Source organism: Chlorocebus sabaeus, chromosome 2 (genome assembly GCF_047675955.1).
Source record: "Chlorocebus sabaeus isolate Y175 chromosome 2, mChlSab1.0.hap1, whole genome shotgun sequence".
NCBI classification, from domain to species: Eukaryota; Metazoa; Chordata; class Mammalia; order Primates; family Cercopithecidae; genus Chlorocebus; species Chlorocebus sabaeus.
Genome location: NC_132905.1, coordinates 18,118,672 through 18,137,380, shown reverse-complemented (window position 1 = coordinate 18,137,380; position 18,709 = coordinate 18,118,672). Strand labels below are relative to the sequence as shown.

The window sequence follows — 18,709 nt, the reverse complement described above, 5'->3', positions numbered from 1 at the left end:
TCAGCTATAACTAGCCAACGTCTTTCCCAATCCCTTTACATGAGTAGCAGGAAGAGATCTACACTCATTTTCCAGGTCTCAGCATATAAATATCCCCTACTCCCTGATTCTGTTAGATTCAATCAAAGTTTACCTTCTGCCCCTAAAATTCTCTCATAGCACTCACTTTGTTTTTACTTTTGTCATTGACATTACATATTCATTTAATGTCTGTCTGCCCTACTAGACTATAAGCGCCACAAGGACAAGAACTACGTCACTTTGATTCTGCACTACAAACCCACTATGTAGAACAATGTCTGTTGTATGACAGATGTTCTATACATATGTTGAATGAATCTTGCTCCAGTACAAACTTCTATAGCTGCACTTACCACACAGTTCTGTAATTGTTTGTTTACATGGCTTCCCTACCAGATAAGAAGTTCTCTTGAAGGCTTTGTAGCTCCAGGATACGGCACAGGAGTTCAGTACATGTTTAATGAATTGAATTATTCTACTAAACTGTAAGCCTCTCAAGAGCAGGCAACATGTTTTGCTCATATTTTTGTCATCTACCATGGTGACACACATTAGGTATTCATCATGATGTCATCAGCTTGTGGAAAACCTCACCTCAGCCACACGGGCACACCAAAACCAATTTAAATGCCAATTTTGCTTCCATGAAAAATATTTGTTATATATTTTAAGGTTCACCAGCATTCCTGACTTGTAGGAGCAAACATATTGTAGACCAGGGACTTTAAATGAGGATAGCTAAGCATTATTTTTCTTTTTCCTTTTTTTTTTTTTTTTTTGAGACGGAGTCTCGCTCTCTTGTCCAGGCTGGAGTGCAGTGGCCAGATCTCAGCTCACTGCAAGCTCTGCCTCCCGGGTTTACGCCATTCTCCTGCCTCAGCCTCCCGAGTAGCTGGGACTACAGGCACTCGCCACCTAGCCCGGCTAGTTTTTTTGTATTTTTTTAGCAGAGACGGGGTTTCACCATGTTAGCCAGGATGGTCTCGATCTCCTGACCTCATGATCCGCCCGTCTCGGCCTCCCAAAGTGCTGGGATTACAGGCTTGAGCCACCGCGCCCGGCCAGCATTATTTTTCTTATTAAAGTGAAGACTAACCAAGAGTCTTACTTCAACTTTCCTTATTATATCACATAATCCTCCTAACATGCAACACCTGATGTAGTGTGTAATGTGGGTAAACACTCAAGATCCAAAGAGAAAGGACAACTGCAAAGTATTTTTGGATTAATGATCGGCAGATAAACCTGCCTTGGGGAGCAGTTAGAAGTAGTCATTAGAGGTGGAATCCAATTTCAAGTGTTCTTGGCAATCAGGGCTGAGAGATCATGATCCTGACAGACCACAGACCACACACAAAGCCCTGGGCTGGTGGAAATGGGGTGGGGCATGTCATAGCATGTTATTTACCACTTCAGGAGTATTCTAAGTGCTATGTTTGGTTCTTATTCTTTTGAATCCATCAAAAAACCTTACTTACCTGTCAGAGTCCATCCCTGCAAGTTGACTAAAACTCTAGATTCGCAAAGTCTGGGTTCAATCTTCCAGTTTGACAGGAAGATATTTCCCTTTCCCTCAAATAATCTGAAGTCCATGTGCAACAAAACTACTAATTCCCTCTCAAGTGCCTTCAGGGTAAAAATGGAGAAGAGGTGATACTCACAAAAGGAAAAAGAACCAAAGGCATGGTGGAAGTAGGGAAAAGAAGATAATAATTTTCTCAAAAGAAAAGGCAAAGCCTTTTTTCCTTTCTCCAAAAGATAAACACTATGGTAGACTGCTGTTCTTCTGGAGGCGAAAACAAAACAAAAAACCCTTTAGGGCTGCTTTAGGACCCAAACAAAGAACTCCTCAGAACAAAAGGGCTCCTGCTGCTGGCCCCAACATATTTTTCAAAACAAGACCACAGCTAACAAAAAGGCAGTAGTATGCTGAAATCAAAGTGCAAAAAGACAAAGCTTCCTGTGGGAGATGCTGGACCTCAGATGATAAGTGGGTTAGAATCAGGTTTCTGGAGCACAGTAAGGTTAACAATATCATCCCACAGCACCAGAGGTGTTTTACTAAAGGAACCAAATGCAGCATACCCTAAGGTACTGCATCACTAGAGGATAAAAAGAAACTGAACAGTGGTTAAATTTCAGCACTGGAGTCCACAAACTGAAGGCAGGTGGCAAACACAACTAAAATTCTGCTATAAATTCCTCATCTATTCAGCAGGGGGAAAAAGGCAAATACTCTTTGCCTTGAGAGGAATATAGTCACATCGCTGGAAAACATTTGAGAGGTAAGGGCAAAATGAAGGGGAAAACAATGGTTCTGGTGACAAGTGATATGCTTCTGGTAGAATGTGTCTCTTCCTGAGGACTAAAGGGGTGTGCAGAGCACTAGGCATTTAACAGCCTACAGACTAAGAACTGACAGATGATCATCTTAGAAAACTGTGATGGGCTTTGAATTTCTCTTTGGCAACAGACTGAAACTTCATGTCCAGGACGGTTTTCTTTGGCTTTGGTTCTACAGATGGTCAGGGAGGAAGACCTCTGTCTTTTCCTTTCTTTTCTGCAAAGGTCAGCATCCCCTTTCTTCCTTTCTGTTCACTGGAATGTCTTCATTGGGAGGGGCAGCCTCTTTCCGACCCTGAAAAAATCCTTCATTAGCTCTTCAAACTTCTGTCACAGATATACTGTCCACAAATATCGTCATCAAAATGGCTGGCTGCTGTCTGATGTTGATCTTTCACCCAGGAGGGCTTCACACTACTGTTAGAAATGCAGACAACAGACTTGTCCAGAATATTGCCATTAGGTGGAGGAAGGATACGGGGTGCAATGAGGTACCACACCTCACAGACCCAAATTTTATACAAGTCCATGTTTTTCCTTAGGAAACACTGATGACCTTCTCCAGCACAAACAGAACTTTCTTATTGGCAGAGGTGGCAGTTGCTGAGAACTGATGACTTCTTCAAGTGTTATTGCAGAGGTAATCACAACCTGGAATTTTTTTGTGGCCCACCTAGAGCTAGTGCTGTCTCACATCCAAGGAGCAAGCAGTAATCAAAGACATTAAGGCCCTGTGGATAAGCAGAAAGCATTTCAGGTCATGTAAGAAACTTGACTACAGCCAGGTTATTTCTGATGAGCCGATACCCAATGACTTTCACCAAAGAGATATAAGGTTTAACATCTTTCACAAATATATGGGGAAAATCCTCTGCAGAGCTTTGGATGTAGATGAGTTAATTCTATTTGTTCTTCTTTAAGTCAGTCAGAAGTACAGTCTTACTTCTAGTACCTAGAGGCCACGTCTGCATAAAGATATGCTACAAGATCTGGACTGTCAAGGTGTTGAGCTGAAGATCGTAACTGAGACATCTAAGGCACAACTGAAATCATGATCCTGTCTTTGAAGAAGGACTAATGCTTAGTATCGATGCTTGACAACTTGCATAGTAAGTATGTAAGGTACTCACAGGAGTTCAATGAAGTGGCCCTCAAGAGTTAGATGATAAGAATTCAGGCTGAAATGTGATCCAGAGTAGAGATTCCTCATGTAGAATTCTGTGCTTGGCTGGGCCAATATTATCAGAATTACACACTGACAGCTGGAGTCATTAGGGAGGCATATTACTGAATAGAGAGCAAAGCCAGCAGAACTGTGGTTTATTGAAACATTTGAAGAGGTGATAATCCTGTGAAAACTCCCAAAGATACCTATGTTAAGTCCAGCAAAGCAAGGTGTCATAAAGGTCTTGCCAGTATGCTTACACCAACATTCTTATTAAACATAGAAAGTGCTAAAAATGTAGAGGTATAACTTAAGGAAATATTTGCCATAGGTAGTGTTTTTCTTCCCCTGTGAACGATGCATCCCCTATGGCTGGGGGCACACAAAATGATTAGGGCTGCCGAATAAAGGCAGTTTGCTGTTGTCAACTATTGATACATTTAGAGTTATCTCAAGGCTTTGATTGGAAGCATGCACCTGAAGAAGGACGTACCTAGTGTTCACCCTCAGTTAAATGATTACCCCTTCCAGGTTAATTACTTGCTGCTCATCTTGCCTACTCTTTGCAATTTATGTCTGCCCTATTGGTATATCTCAAGAGATAAAAACAGATAAAGTATGATCAGGACAATGATTAAAATGTTAGTGCTCTCTATTTTGAATACAATGTTAAACTTGTCTTTTTTTTTAAGGTAAAAAACTAGGATTCTGAATACAATGTTAAATTTGTCTTTTTTTTTAAGGTAAAAAACTGGGACTCTTAGCTCGGTTTTTAGATGGGATTACTAACTGCGACCATCATTTCCTAAAGCAAATAAACATGACTGTATGGAACTTCATCATGTTAAACAACATGCTGAGGAACCCAGCCAGGGAAATATCACCAAGGGGAAGACGGATTGTTAATGGAATTTGAATTAGTCTAGCTGTCCCTCCTGTTGATTGTAAATAGAGCAGGAAGTCACTGCCCTTTCCACACCACCAAATGACCTCATTTTACAATTAATTTCTGAGGAAGGTGATATTTTAAAAGGCATACAAAAGGTGACCTGTATATTTATATAGTTGGTAAGGAGCTCATTTTATTTTTTGAGACAGGGTCTCACTGTTGCCCAGGCTGAAGTGTAGTGCCGTGATCACGGCTCACTGCAACCTCAACCTCCTGCATTCAAGTGATTCTCCTGCTTCAAAGCCCCCCCAGTAGCTGGGAGTATACGCAAAAGCCACCACGCGTGGCTATTTTTTTGTAGAGATGGAGTTTCACCATGTTGCCCAGGCTGGTCTCGAACTCCTGAGCTCAAGTGATCCGCCCACCTTGTCCTCCCAAAGTGTTGGGATCACAGGTGTGAGCCACTGTGCCTGGCTAGAAGTTCATTTTATAAGGCCCTCTCCAATGTTGTCTGTATGTTTATTTGTGCAGGGACTATTATTAAAAAAAGAAAAAAAAAGCATAAAACTATTTCTAGATTGGGGTGAAATTAATATTTTTAATTTAATGCTCTGGCAATGGCTATTACTGGGTTCCAACCAGGGAAGTTGGTCATTCCCCAACACTGCAATGTTTGTTGAATATCTACAACCAACTGGAAATGTTAAAAGCATTTGGTTAAGTATCATCAACAGGATGATATAAAATACCCTTCTCAATCCATAACAGAAACAGGATCTACTCTCTGTTCTGCAATGTGGCTTGTTTGTTGTTACTGTTTTTTACGCCTGTGGAAACACACAGACATTATCCAGAGATCACCAAAGATCACCAAGTATCATGGAGACAACATAGAGGGGGAGGATTTTACTAGTGGAGTCAGTGTCTTTTAAAGTTACAAATTCCACACTCCTGGTAAGTCACCAGGAAACACACACGGTAGCGCTCTTTGGAAATTGGATACACACCATATCTTCTTTCAAGCCACCTGACAACTAAAGCTTCCAATGGGAACCCTGTACTTCTGACCATTAGATGCAACTCTTATCCACCTGTATTCCATTCTGTACTGGGACAATAAGATAGGACTGCCCAAGATCTGTGGCACGGTTAGATGAAGGCTAATGAAAGTAGACATTATACGGAACTGCTGAAGTTCTGCAGGATTTGTTTATGTTCTTCAGGATACTCACACACACACACAAATCAACCAACAGAGTATTTACCTGCAAGCTGCAGGCACTCCTTAGAGAGAACAGACAGAATACCAATTTACATGCCCACTTCCGCAGAGAAACCAACGAATGGCCAGAGAATCCACACGACAGCTGTGATATAGCTGAAGCTATGAAATTGGACTCAACTCTGCTGCACAGGCAGAGTGGACAAAGACTCCAACTGAATGAAACCAGCAGCATTACTTTGCCCTTAAGGTCTGCTTAAACTCTGCAGAGTGGGCATGCATAATCTATTCCCAGTAGCTAGAACTTCACATCCAAGCAGGAGTATATACATGAAACACACAGTGGACATTCTTTCCTATAAGTAGGTAACAAAATACAGGTGTTTTTGTCCAAAAGCAGGACAGCTCTATGTTATGCGTAATGCTCAGTTAGCTGAGTTCACAAGGTGACCAGTGGAGCTACTACTACAGATGAGGATTCACTGTATGCAGCACTGTCCAGTTCACTGTAGGAAATGCAGTTTACTGTGGTATGTAGTTTAGGTATGTTTCTGGGGAAAATTGGCTTTTTTACTTAGAGGTAAGGCAAAATCCATTAATCCATTTGGGCCCTGAAGAGACATCAGATATGAAATATATCATTTGTATGAAATATATCATATCTGTCTGCCCTCTACACAAAACTGCATCCATTTGTGTGCTGTTATGGGGCCAGAACAACTGAATAGGATATCTTTATTTATGGTGTAAATGGTACCATTAATAAAGCTCTTCTTTGAGAGAAGGGACCAATTTAATATGCATCTTGAGGATACGCACCAGGATTATCTCTCTTGTATACACTGGAAGGAAGAATACATTGGGAAAACACCCTCGATTTCCGTGAAAGCTAAGAAAAAGGGAGACTTTCGAGAGCTGGAGTGTTTTGCCCTTTTTATTTCCCCTCAAACAGGTAACCCAAGTATGTGAGCAAACAGGGGATCTGCAGCACAGGCACAGCGGTAATCTCTCAAGCAGCACTTTCCGTAAACCTGGGTTAACATCTGGACCGGCAGCCATTTGGAATGAAGAGTCGAATCTCTGCTGCCCACTGCAGTGCAGCATGGCATACACCAATGACTCTGGGGCACTCCTTCTGCTCTGGAGGCTCCCATTGACACGTGAGCTGGGGACAGACAGAGGTTTATCCTCTTCCAATTGCCTGCAACTCATGTTGCAAGCTGAACTTGCTGGATTTGCCACCGAAAACACAAAGCTTCCTCTGTATCTCCTGATGTATGTTTACAAAAAGCAGCAAGGCCCTTCACACAGGGTTCATGTTCTTATTGTTTGCTTGAGCGTTTCACTTGTTGGGGGGAAGAAAAGACCTTTGGTGTACGAAGCTGGGCTTAACTCCCCAGAGCCCAACTCTCCCAAGGTAACTCACGGCTTCAGGGTACTTTACCTTCGTGTGGGGCTGGGTCTTGATGGAGCCGTATTCATATTTCTTCCTTCCGCTGCCTTATTAATATCTGAAAAGAATAATCAACCCATCTGTTCAATGCTACGGAATAAAAACAAGATCATCAGCACATTTCAAATGAAAGCAACAACAACAAAAAACTACAATGACAACCAGATGGTGGTGTAAGAAAAGCCATTCAGCAGAGACACACTGTCACTTGGGCAATTTTTATTATTGAGTTAAGGTAGTACATTGTCACAGCTTGGTAAGAAATGTCCCTTCGTTTTCTAGTTAACACATAATTTGTCTTAAACTAATTACGTCAATGCTTTAATACCCTGCCAAGCCCTAGACCTGACACGTTCCCTCCAAGGGGAGGAAAAGGTTGTTTTCTAAACTCTTAGAAAGCAGTTGTAAGATTCTTTTTGTGAGGAAGAAAGTGGGGGGGAAGATAAGGAGAGCTTAAAAAACAAAAGGGCAAAGGCAAATAATTCTATTTTATGTTATTAAGAAGTAATAGCTGGATTTCAGTGTCTTAAAACTTCCAATATCCCATGAAGCAGGGCCTCCTGTTAGTGTGTCTTGTGTTGAATTCCATTGGATAGAATCTTCCGGAATAACATGCAGGAAAGAAAACTGTTATTACTATTTTTAATAAACAAAGAACATGACCTGTTAATATCTACAACCTTCACAGACAGATAACCAAGAATACAGACTGGCATATGGTATAGTAGAGTTAGGTAATAAAACACTACTCATAAGTTGCTTTCATTAGAGAAGGCTGGCATATAGAACTAGATATGGGAGAAAAGCAGAATCACACAAACTTAAAGAAAAGCAAATTTGTATAGTTAAAACCTGCTTTACTAAAAACAAAAAATACCTGCTTTACAAAAATTGAAGTGAATAATAAACACCATGTATTAAGAAATCTATGCCCCAAAATAATACCTGACAATTTTCATATGACTTAAAGCTAAATACATTACAAATTTCATACTTCAGATGAATGAAGAAATAAAACTGCTTTCTGCTGTATAGTTTGTTCCCCTTTTTCCGTATTAAACAATGGCGTATCTAATGACATCAAATGGTATTAAGTACTCACATAATTCGAGTGCTTTAAAATAATAACTATGTATTTTTTTTTTTTTTTTTTTTTTTTTTTGAGACGGAGTCTCGCTCTGTCGCCCAGGCTGGAGTGCACTGGCCGGATCTCAGCTCACTGCAAGCTCCGCCTTCCGGGTTTACGCCATTCTCCTGCCTCAGCCTCCCGAGTAGCTGGGACTACAGGCGCCCACCACCTCGCCCGGCTAGTTTTTTGTATTTTTTTTAGTAGAGACGGGGTTTCACCGTGTTAGCCAGGATGGTCTCGATCTGCTGACCCCGTCATCCTCCCGTCTCGGCCTCCCAAAGTGCTGGGATTACAGGCTTGAGCCACCGCGCCCGGCCAATAACTATGTATTTTTAAAACCCCAACCAGATTCCTATCACATGAAAGACAACAGCAATAACAAGAAACTTAGAGGTCTGGTACAGATTTTATGCTATGTTGCCAACTTTTGAGTTCCTGTTCAAATGAGGGTAATCTTCAACTCCATTTTAAATCAGAAGTCTCTAATTTGTCTAGAAAAATGGCTTCTGACAAAACTGAAGCCAATATAAAGCTAAATAGTGAAGTATATCTTAAATTGATTCCTACCTTTTCAATTAAGCAGACATAAGATATAATCTATTTTAAAAAAAAATTGAAAATATTTTCTATGTAAGACTTGGCCAGTAATATCTGACCATAGCTTTGCTACTGCATGCAGTACCTTCACAATTTACAAGTCTTAAAGTTTATAATGGTCTAAATTACAGATTATACAATGACAGGCCTTATAGGGAATATCTAGCTCTATTATACGTAATTGTGAAAAATACTAGTTCAGGTTTACGACTTACTGAGTCTGTTCCCTTACTGTGTACCACTTTCTAATTATATAGGCTGGTTATGATTCAGAGAGAAATATAATACCTTTGAGTATTTTAAGTAGTTTTCAAGGTGTCTCTGGAATACACTGGGTGTGTATTAAGATTAAAAAATACATATAACATAATTTCAGCAGGAGTTCATATATTATTAAATGGTCTTGTGAATAAAGAAAACTCACATCTAGACACTGACTAGACTGGGCAAACATTCAGGTGAGAGTATAACGCATACAGTATTACTTTAATTGGTAGGTTTCTATTACCAATAATTTGCCCTCTACATATGAAAAGGAGTATTACACTGTGTAATTACAGCCAGTTTTGTGAGTACCTACATACAGGACAGGGGAAAACACATGGTCATGTATACTATATCTTTGGGACAAAACCAGTTCTAGTTAGAATGAAGGACATAAATATTTTACTTTGAAGCTGGTAGAATCTTTTTGTAATTACCTGAAAGATTAAAGAACATTCAAGATTATATCTTTAAACCATTTTGATTGTAATTAGCCTCCTAGTATCTATTTTCACTGGGTAGTCCAAAGTATTTATATTTGACGGCATGGGATGTTGGGATGTTTCTTCTGCAAAAACAATAATTCTCAGATCATTGTCTCATTTTAGGGTTTAAACCTTTAGTGTAGTATGTCAAGTGTTTGTTTATTCATCTCTGTTTAAGAATTACTTAAATTTCCATCTTGGCTGATGTATGGAGAAAATAAGACCTGAATTTTTTTTCCCCCCTAATAGAATTGCTCAGATTAGGGTAGGGCTGGGGAGTTTTGAGAGTTGTAAAAACACAACCACCAACATTACTGCCAATCCCCATACACCCAAAAAATCCTAACACACGTGCACATAGAACTTCTGGAAAATTCACGAGTTCAGAAATACATAAGAATAAATAACTTTAGGGAGTTAATCACGGAGAGCAAAGATTTAAGAAGAAAAAACTTGCCTCATCCTAATTTTTTGTCACAGAATTTGAAAACCTGTCATTTGGAGGCAGGGGTTCATTTAAACAAGTTCTTCTTTGAAAATGCAAATATTGGGGCTGCTAAAGCACCAACTCAGGGCTTTAAATAAAAGGAAGAAACCAGAAAACAATCCAGAAAACATGCAGGTAATGGCAGAACCATTTTAAATCACAAAAGACTAGGTTGAGGAATTCCCAAAGACACAGTATCTAATCTATAGTTTTACTGTGTATTAAATAACCAGATTATTTTCTAAATCCTTAAAGAGAGATATAATCAACATCAAGGAAATAGAAATGGTGTTAATGTAAAGAAGGGAAAAAAGGTAGAAAGACAATTTGGAGATCTTTCTGGACATTAGATGGGGAACTATGACTGGAGAAAAATTAATCAACAAGAGGGAAGTGGCAACTTGGGAATCTCTTCCAAGGGGAGGTGTAACATCTCCTCTGAATAGAAAAGGGAAGAAATGGTACTTCTTTCCTCTTCTGCTATACTTTATTCTGGCCAACCGCCCTTAAGACCAAAAGTCATCTCTCAATGTCTTCTCCACTTCAGTTTAGGTGGTACTTCTATACTTTGTTAATTATATTAGCAATGTGAATATCATTCAAAATCATCATAATCACCACGAAGTGCTTTATCTTGGCCTGAATATCTATAGTTTCCAAGTGGTGGTCTGAAAACAGTTAAAAGCACTTCTCAGCTAAGAATTTTTTGACAAGAAAAACAGCTTTTCTTGTTTTTGACAAGAAAAAGAATTTTTTGACAAGAAAAAAACTGGAAAATAATCTAGAAAACATACTGGAAAAGGCAGAACCATTATAAACCACAAAAGAATGGGGTGAAGAACTCCCAAAATATACAATATCTAATCTACAATTTTATTTTAGACTAATATGTCAGACAAAGTTCATAAAATGGTCCTTGGATAATGCTATAAATAAAAATGCATGCTTATTTCACTCATAGTACCAAGAACTACTTTGTTCTACCTATTTTTTAATTGTATAATCATAAAACAACTCTTTTTACCTTAAAATCAGATTTTACAGTTCACAAGCCACGGCCACAGAAACAATGAGGACTAGGAATAACAAGAGTGGTGTTAAAGAAAATTTACAGGAGGCCATTGCTTTGGACTGACCTCCTGAAATAGGCCCAAAGACCAAACCAAACTCATGATGAAGTTTCACGTTATCAAGTCAAGACAAATATCTTTTTACTGACGTTCTACGAAATCAGGAGATAAACAATGGCCAAATCCACAAATAGGCCAGTTTCAGCCAGCCTGATAAGGAAGTCTGCTCTGCTTTACCCTTCACGAGAAAAGTAACTTTGAAATGACCAATCCGCTTTTTGTTCCTTGTCTCTGTTTTCTTCAGCTCCCTTTTCTGTTTATAACGCCAAACTCCTCTGCTCAGCTCATTGGAACACTTGTTCTATTTTACAGAAAGAGGTGTTGCCCAATTCTAGAGTTACAAATAAAAGCCAATTAAGATCTCTAAACTAAGTGTGCTGTAATTTTGTCTTTTGACAGCCACATGAACCACAACACTTAGTGACAGTACCACCACTAGCTGTTCAAAGAACCCAGAAGCCTATACTGTTTTAACAACTGACTACAAATGACATGAAACTCTCTAAAAGGCTTCGTTGAAAACCAACTAACAATCAGGAATTACTAAAGTGGAATTACATGCTGATAAAGACAATGCCACTTGGAAAACCACACTGTTGACAAGACAGCGAATATCACACATTAAATCCCCCAAATGGGGAGGGGAAATGACAGGACTTCTCACTAAACTATATTTATGAAGACAACTTTGATGATATACTGCAACATCAGGGATATTGTAATGAGTTATATTGTAACAAGTCAGGGATAACAGAATGCTATGCTTGCTCTTTCTAAATCAACCCTTTAAGTTCACTTTGAATACTATACTTTCCCTCATATTTGATTATCTCCTTTATTCTCTAATTAAAATAATTATTACACCTTTAACTGTATTAGAATCTTATTCCTGGGAACAGAAATAGGGGAAACAATAGTTTATACCTTACAGAATGCTTACTTTGTTCCTGAGCCTGTGTACTAAGAACATTATGTGTATTATTTCATTAAATCCTTTTACAACTCTTGGAGTTAAGTACTACTATAATTTCTACTTTGCAAATGAGAAAATTTGAAGTTTAGAGAAATTAAGCAACGGGCCACACAATTATCAGGAGGCAGAGCTGAGACTCAGACCCAGGTCTTTCTCACACCAAAGTACTTAAACATTATGCTATGCTGCCTCCAACAGGGAGTGGAAAGACATACTTTCCATTTAGAATATTCTTGCTAAGACTCCCTGATCAAATACCGATGGAACCTGGAAAAGGTCCAGTCTATGCTAGACACTCCATTGCTTAAATGCCCCAGAGACACCCAATAGGTTAGAATCTACTTATTCAATGACCACTTCAGTTTCTATTACCTCAAACTACAGTATTTCTGGGGTTTGCTATTAACATTCACCACAACTCTTCTGACAAAAATTATCAACATTTCTTACCCTTCTTATTCTTTTAAGGAAAGGGCATTTGGCTGGGGATAGCAAATCTGAGCTGTGGTCCTAACTTTGGGAAATTTACTCCAATCATTTGATTTCTCTGAATCTGTATTCCCTTTCTGACAAAATGGATATTCTGCCTGTGTTGGCTATGTTGACTCAAGGAGAAAAATCAGCCGAGAAAAAACTGTTTTGGATTTGCAAAGGTTGAGCTAATCTAAACTACAAAAAGAGTCTGAGCTGCAAAAATTTTAAAATACAGGTTTATTTAAAACCAGCAAATTTTCAACTAAACTGTACAAGTGGAGAACAAGTGATGAATTTGAAAAGGATAGCTATAATTAATACATTGAATGCTTCACTGATTCATAATGTCAAATGACTACTATGTGTCACACATGTCCCAGGCCTTACACATGTGGAAATGACACGGCTAAAGTCCTTGCCTTAAAGAAGTTCATTTTTACAAAAGACAGGGTCTCAGCTCTGTTGTCCAGGGTGGAGTGCAGTGGCTCAATCATAACTACTGTAGTTCTCAAACTCCTGAACTCAAGCGATCTTTCTGCCACAGCCTCCCGAGCAGCTGGGACAAGACGCATGCACCACCACACGCAGCTAATTTTTTTTTTTTTTTTTTTTGGAGATACAGTCTCCCTACGTTGCCCAGCCTGGTCTTGAACTTCTGGGCTCAAGTGATCCTCCCACCTCAGCCCCCAAAGGGTTGGGATTATAGGCGTGAGCCACCATGCCTGGCCTGGAGTTCACTGTTTACTTAATAAAGGAGAGGCACAAGTGTACAGATAATTACAATATAATATAAAGTGGGATTATGGCAGAGATAATGGAGTCCTAATTTTGTGTATGTGTGTGGCAGGTGAGAGGAACGCAGCAGAGGGGAGATTGGGAAGAATGTGTGTATGAAGCGGGTAGGGGTGAACGGGAGGGGGAGGAGGCAGGGAAGGCTTAAAAATAACATTTAAACTGGGTCCTGAGGAATGAGTGGGAGGTTACCAGAAAGAGAAAAGTCATCCCAGAACATACAAAGGTAAAGCAATAGTGTGAAGGACATATTAAATTAGAAAAACTACAGGAAGTTTGGTGTTGGGAACTTGGGGATAGGAGGAAGAAAAGAGAGAGGAATGACATGAAGCCAGAGTTAAGACTAGATCCAGATTGCAAAACACTTTGCTATGGACAAGGAAGAATCTAGTGGCAAGAGGGTCTATTGGGGGCTATAAACTGAACTATCACAGAGTCTCAATGAAGCCAAATTAACGAAACTTTATGTATATTATCCCCAAATATGGTGAGGGAGTATTTAAATGTAAGACATTCAAAATATTGCCCATTTTAGTAACGTTCTTCAAAGACCATTGGTATGACACTGAAGGAGAAAAAAATTGAAAAAGTCATGATTTTACTTTCAATAAATGGCTCCCAAGTAGCTAGGAAACAGGTGCATGCACCACCACCCTGGCTAATTTTTTTTTGTAGAGACAGGGTCCTCACCATGTTGCCCAGGTTGGTCTCAAACTTCTATCAAAAGGGACCTTCCTACTTCAGCCTCCCCAAATGTTGGGATTACAGGTGTGAGCCACTGTACCCAGCCTTAAGATACTTTACAGAGTTAAAGGTATAAGACAAGACATTCTGTTTTTTAATGCAACTTAAGCTACCCTGATCCTTGCCTAAAGTTGTCTGGTCTCTACACAGGATGTCTGGAAAAGTTCTGATTCTTATGAGGTGAACTATTTCCTTAACATAAAATTGGTCCAGTTGACCTATTATCTCTTTTTTTAAGTGAAAGGATAAAGAATGAAGATGACTATCCCCATACTCATATCTAGTGGTAACAAAACCACCATTTAAAAAGCAGCACACATGCTGGTATTATATATTTAGCTATCAATATACTTCATATTTCTCTAATGTACTGCTGCTTGAGACAGTGGCTTTACCCTGATCCTGTCATTAATGACTCTCATTAATGAGAGTAACATAGAGGATAATTCTGTTAGTCACTGCTCTTTTAACTTTTTGACAGTTTAACTCTGCTTAAGCAGAATGGTCCAAACATATGTGCTGTTCACAGGACAACTATTTTGGCACAAAAAAAGCTGCTATTGAGCTTTAAAAGCACTTGTCTCAAAGATATGCAGTAATCATTAATAAACCACAAGGTACAGAGAGGAAATACAGCGTAGTAGAAAGAGTAGTCAGTTCTGAGGAACACTATTACTTCAAAATATACATGGGAGGATAGCAGGAGAAAGGCATCATGATAACTTTCTCGGATATTGATATTGCACATATTTAGCATATAAATGCCTCTGAGAAGTTCTGGAGTAAGGACACCACTGTATCTCAACATTTCCCAATTTTGCTTGACCCTGAAATCAATTATCTCCAAGAATGTCTTGAATATGTTCTACTAATTATGTGATCTGGGGCAAGAAATCTAAACTCTTTGAGTCATCATTTCCCTATATGTAAAAAAAAATCGTACTAGTTTATCAGTCTCATAAGATGACGGGCAGGAGCAAATGAGTATTTACCATATGCACTACTGGCTGTAATGTTATCATCATTACTACTAAGAGTAACAGTGACTTCAGGAATAGACGTTTCATTCTTCATGTGGGAAGTCAAAACCAAAAGAACAATGTAAACTGAAGGGAAGAAAAAGTTTAATATATTTCCTGTGAAGATTTTCCATTCTTAAAAGCACATCTAAATTTTATTAATCCTCACAGTAGTAGAACATTACACAAAGGCACTGCCATCTGCAGGTCATAAACATGGACTGCTTGTAACGATTATTTAAAATGAAGTTTCAAACCATTAAATCTTTTTTCATCATACTTCTAAAGTCTTTCCAAAAGTTGTTTATTCTGGCTGGACGCGGTGGCTCACACCTGTAACCCCAGCACTTTCGGAGGCAGAGGCGGGTGGATCACCTGAGGTCGTGAGTTTGACACCAGCCTGACCAACATGGAGAAACCCCGTTTCCACTAAAAATACAAAATTAGACGGGCGTGGTGGCGCACGCCTGTAATCCCAGCTACTTAGGAGACTGATGCAGGAGAATTGCTTGAACCCGGGGGCCAAGATCGCGCCATTGCACTCCAGCCTGGGCAACAAGAGCAAAGCTCCATCTCAAAAAAAAAAAAAAAAAAAACAAAACAAAACAAACAAGTTGTTTTTTCTTAGCTCTCAAGCACTGGTAGATGAGTTTCCATTTGCTGAAGTTCTGAAACGGACGCCGGGCTTAAATTCTCAGAAATGGGAAGAAAATGACCTTAGCCTTATGTAAATTCTACATTGTGATCATACCAAGGTAACCCCAAAGAAACATGTTTTCAACATGGGGAGATACATATATATATACACACACACATATATATACACACACACATATATATTTTTACGCAGCCTTCGAGGGGAGGGGAAGAAAACTTGAATAAGCCTGAACTGACTGATCCGACTTTCCTGTCAATGAATTAAATTAAATCTGCTCTTACATTCACATAAACAGATCTTATGAACACACTATTAACTTACAAATAAGTTAATCTGTCAATGCCTCCTTTAAACTTGTGGTGTTCACAGGTATGCAACATTGAGCAAACTGAATCTAGAAAAACTTCTAATGAGCCCTGCAATATGGATTCGCTACATATTGTATATTCTACAACGAAAATCAGTGTTTCTAAGTTTTAGGTTAAAAGATGTGTCAGAGGTTTCAAAGGCCATCTGAAGAGTGACAGATGAGCTCAAGGAAAGGCAAAGAAATTACAATAAAGGAAGAAATAGATGTTAACAAATAGTCAAGTGATTTTTAATATCCACAATGCAAAGCATGGGCTTAACTGGTTGCAAAAAGTCGACACCAAGTTAGTTTTCACACCCAGACTGACTCATAGAGAAAACATTAAATTAAGAGTTGTCAAAACTCACAAAAACTTCCCCACCATTTGTAGAAACATCTTTTTATGAGCCATCCATCGGGGGCTATGACATCACAACGCTGTAACTGAGGCACACCGGGTGCACTTGAGTGGACAGTTCTTGCAGTTCCCTGGGACTAACTTTTAAGTCAACAATGAGAATAGTTTACAACAAGAAAGCTGTTACAGGGCATTCAGAGAATCTGCTTTGCCTCAGGGAAAAATTCTGTGCACGGGGTGCAAGGCAGAAGAACCACAATTAATCAGATACTCCTCGGGCAGCGTTTCCCAAAGTGTGGAACGCAGAATAATTTCAGGAGGAACAAGGACGCACTGTTTATTTCAACAGACAGATATTTATTTTTTATAAACATTAGAAAAATAACTGGCTTTCCAGTACCCGGTTTGTGATTGAAGTTGCCGCCTTAAATATATTTATGGAGAAAAAAAGAGTCAGTTTGAATTTTTTTAAACATGTGACATTTGGTGAATAGCAGTACAGATGGTCCACGGACATAAAGCTGCAACGCGACACTGAAACGTGGGCAACGCCGTCCTAAGAAAAGCCCCTCGCCCGCTGGCGGGAAGCGGATAGTGCCCCGCGCCGGGAGCCTGGAAAGCCGGCCGGATCGGACGCTGGCGCTGAGCTACGTGGTAAACCCGGGCACAGTTCCTTTCCCCGTTCTCTGGGCCCGAGGTTCGCGCCTACAAAACGCGTGAGGTGTCACACGACAAGGAGACACCCCGAGAATGAGGTCAGGAGCCGCGAGGCGGTGACGGGGGACAGCGCTCCGTACACCGCTCGGCGCTGCACGCCTGGAGAACGCCCGGTGCCACGGACCGCCTTGGGGCCGGTTCGAATCCCGACTGCGCCACTGACTCGCTGAGGACCCGCGGGCGAGCGACTCCACTGTTTCGACAAGGGGGTGCGGGGCGTGCGGCTCAACCAGACAGAGAAGCCTTGAGGACTCCTAGTGACCGACCGTTCCTGTACAGACAGGCGGCTGCGATGCGACGCCGCCGACCTGAGTCCACCACAGAAAACCACAGGCCGCCTCGGCCGGGCCTGGGCCTGGGCCTGGGCCTGACGGGAGCCGGAGGCCGCGCCCCGCACCGGGCATGCGCAGCACCGCGCGCACCCGGAGAGGAGCCGAGGCCGTGGCCGCGCGTCGAGTGGGCCTTCCCGCCTCAGCCTCCCCGTCCGGCCAGGCCCCCCGCCCAACCGCCTGTCCGTCAGACCCACGTCTCGGCTGACGGCCACCGCTTCCCGGCACTCACCGCTACCAGCGCGGCGGGCTCCCGGCCGCTCCTTCGCCTCAGGCCCGCCGCTGCCGCCTCCGCGTCGGCCCACCTGCCCGCCGTAGGACAAAGGCGCCACCAACCGACCGGCGCGGGCACGAGGCAATGGCGGCCGGGCGGAGAGTGGAGATGGGGGCAGAGGACGCGCACGTAGCGGCAGGCGCGGCAGTGTCGCAAGACCGCGCGTGTTTACGGCAGGGCTGAGTTGGGGCGTCGATCTCCTTGGCAATGAGGGCCGGGAAGTGGCTCTCGGGCGGGAGTTGACAACGCAAGGAGTTGCCTAGCAACAGCGTCCTAGGCTGAGGATGGGCCCCATGGTGGTCCCCCCCCGCCCCCGCCCCAGAGTACTTTCCTTCTGTTTTCGGAGCACATTCCTTCCTCCTTAACTGTGGGAACAGAACATTCAAATCCCCAAATACCTTGATTTAGTCTTGCATAAAACTGAAAACAAAAACCCCAAATCCCTGTGTATGAGAGTGTATATATATATATATAAATAAAATATAGTCCTGTAACCTCCGGATCACAAGGAACAAAGAGAGCAGAAAGGTAGAGAAAATGTTATATTTAAATTTATATTTAAATAGGCTCTGTACTCTTATTAGTTTCACTGACAAGCGGCAAAAGGTTTCTGGAGATATAGTCACAGGTTCTTCTTGAGTTATTTGTTCTTGGAATATTCGTTCAACGTCAAAAATTTCCCAGAATGTAACTGTTGACCGTGAAGCCTGTAAAATGTTGTATTGTTCATTTCATCACAGGGAATGGGATTTGCTCACACAATAGTAAATGCACTCTATCACAGCCGTAGCTATATGAATCAGGTACTCTCTTATTAGTGTTGGAAACGCCTCAAAC

The 18,709-nt window shown here is 41.0% G+C and overlaps 1 protein-coding gene across 4 annotated transcripts in view; it reads right to left on the bottom strand.

Moving 5' to 3' along the window:
• The window catches only part of NCOA5 (nuclear receptor coactivator 5), a 30,344-nt gene extending 12,368 nt beyond the window's left edge, over positions 1 to 17,976 (bottom strand). For 2 of the 4 annotated variants that reach the window (XM_037982717.2, XM_008015492.3), the window contains exons 1-2: positions 17,831 to 17,976; positions 7,085 to 7,151 (exon numbers count right to left, since the gene is read on the bottom strand). In XM_037982717.2, coding sequence (XP_037838645.1) covers positions 7,085 to 7,122 — 38 coding nt within the window. In that variant the 5' untranslated portion in view covers positions 7,123 to 7,151; positions 17,831 to 17,976. The remainder of the gene's footprint in view (positions 1 to 7,084; positions 7,152 to 17,830) is intronic. The other 2 variants (XM_073006209.1, XM_037982716.2) reach the window with 1 other exon arrangement.
• Positions 17,977 to 18,709: the final 733 nt, after the last annotated feature.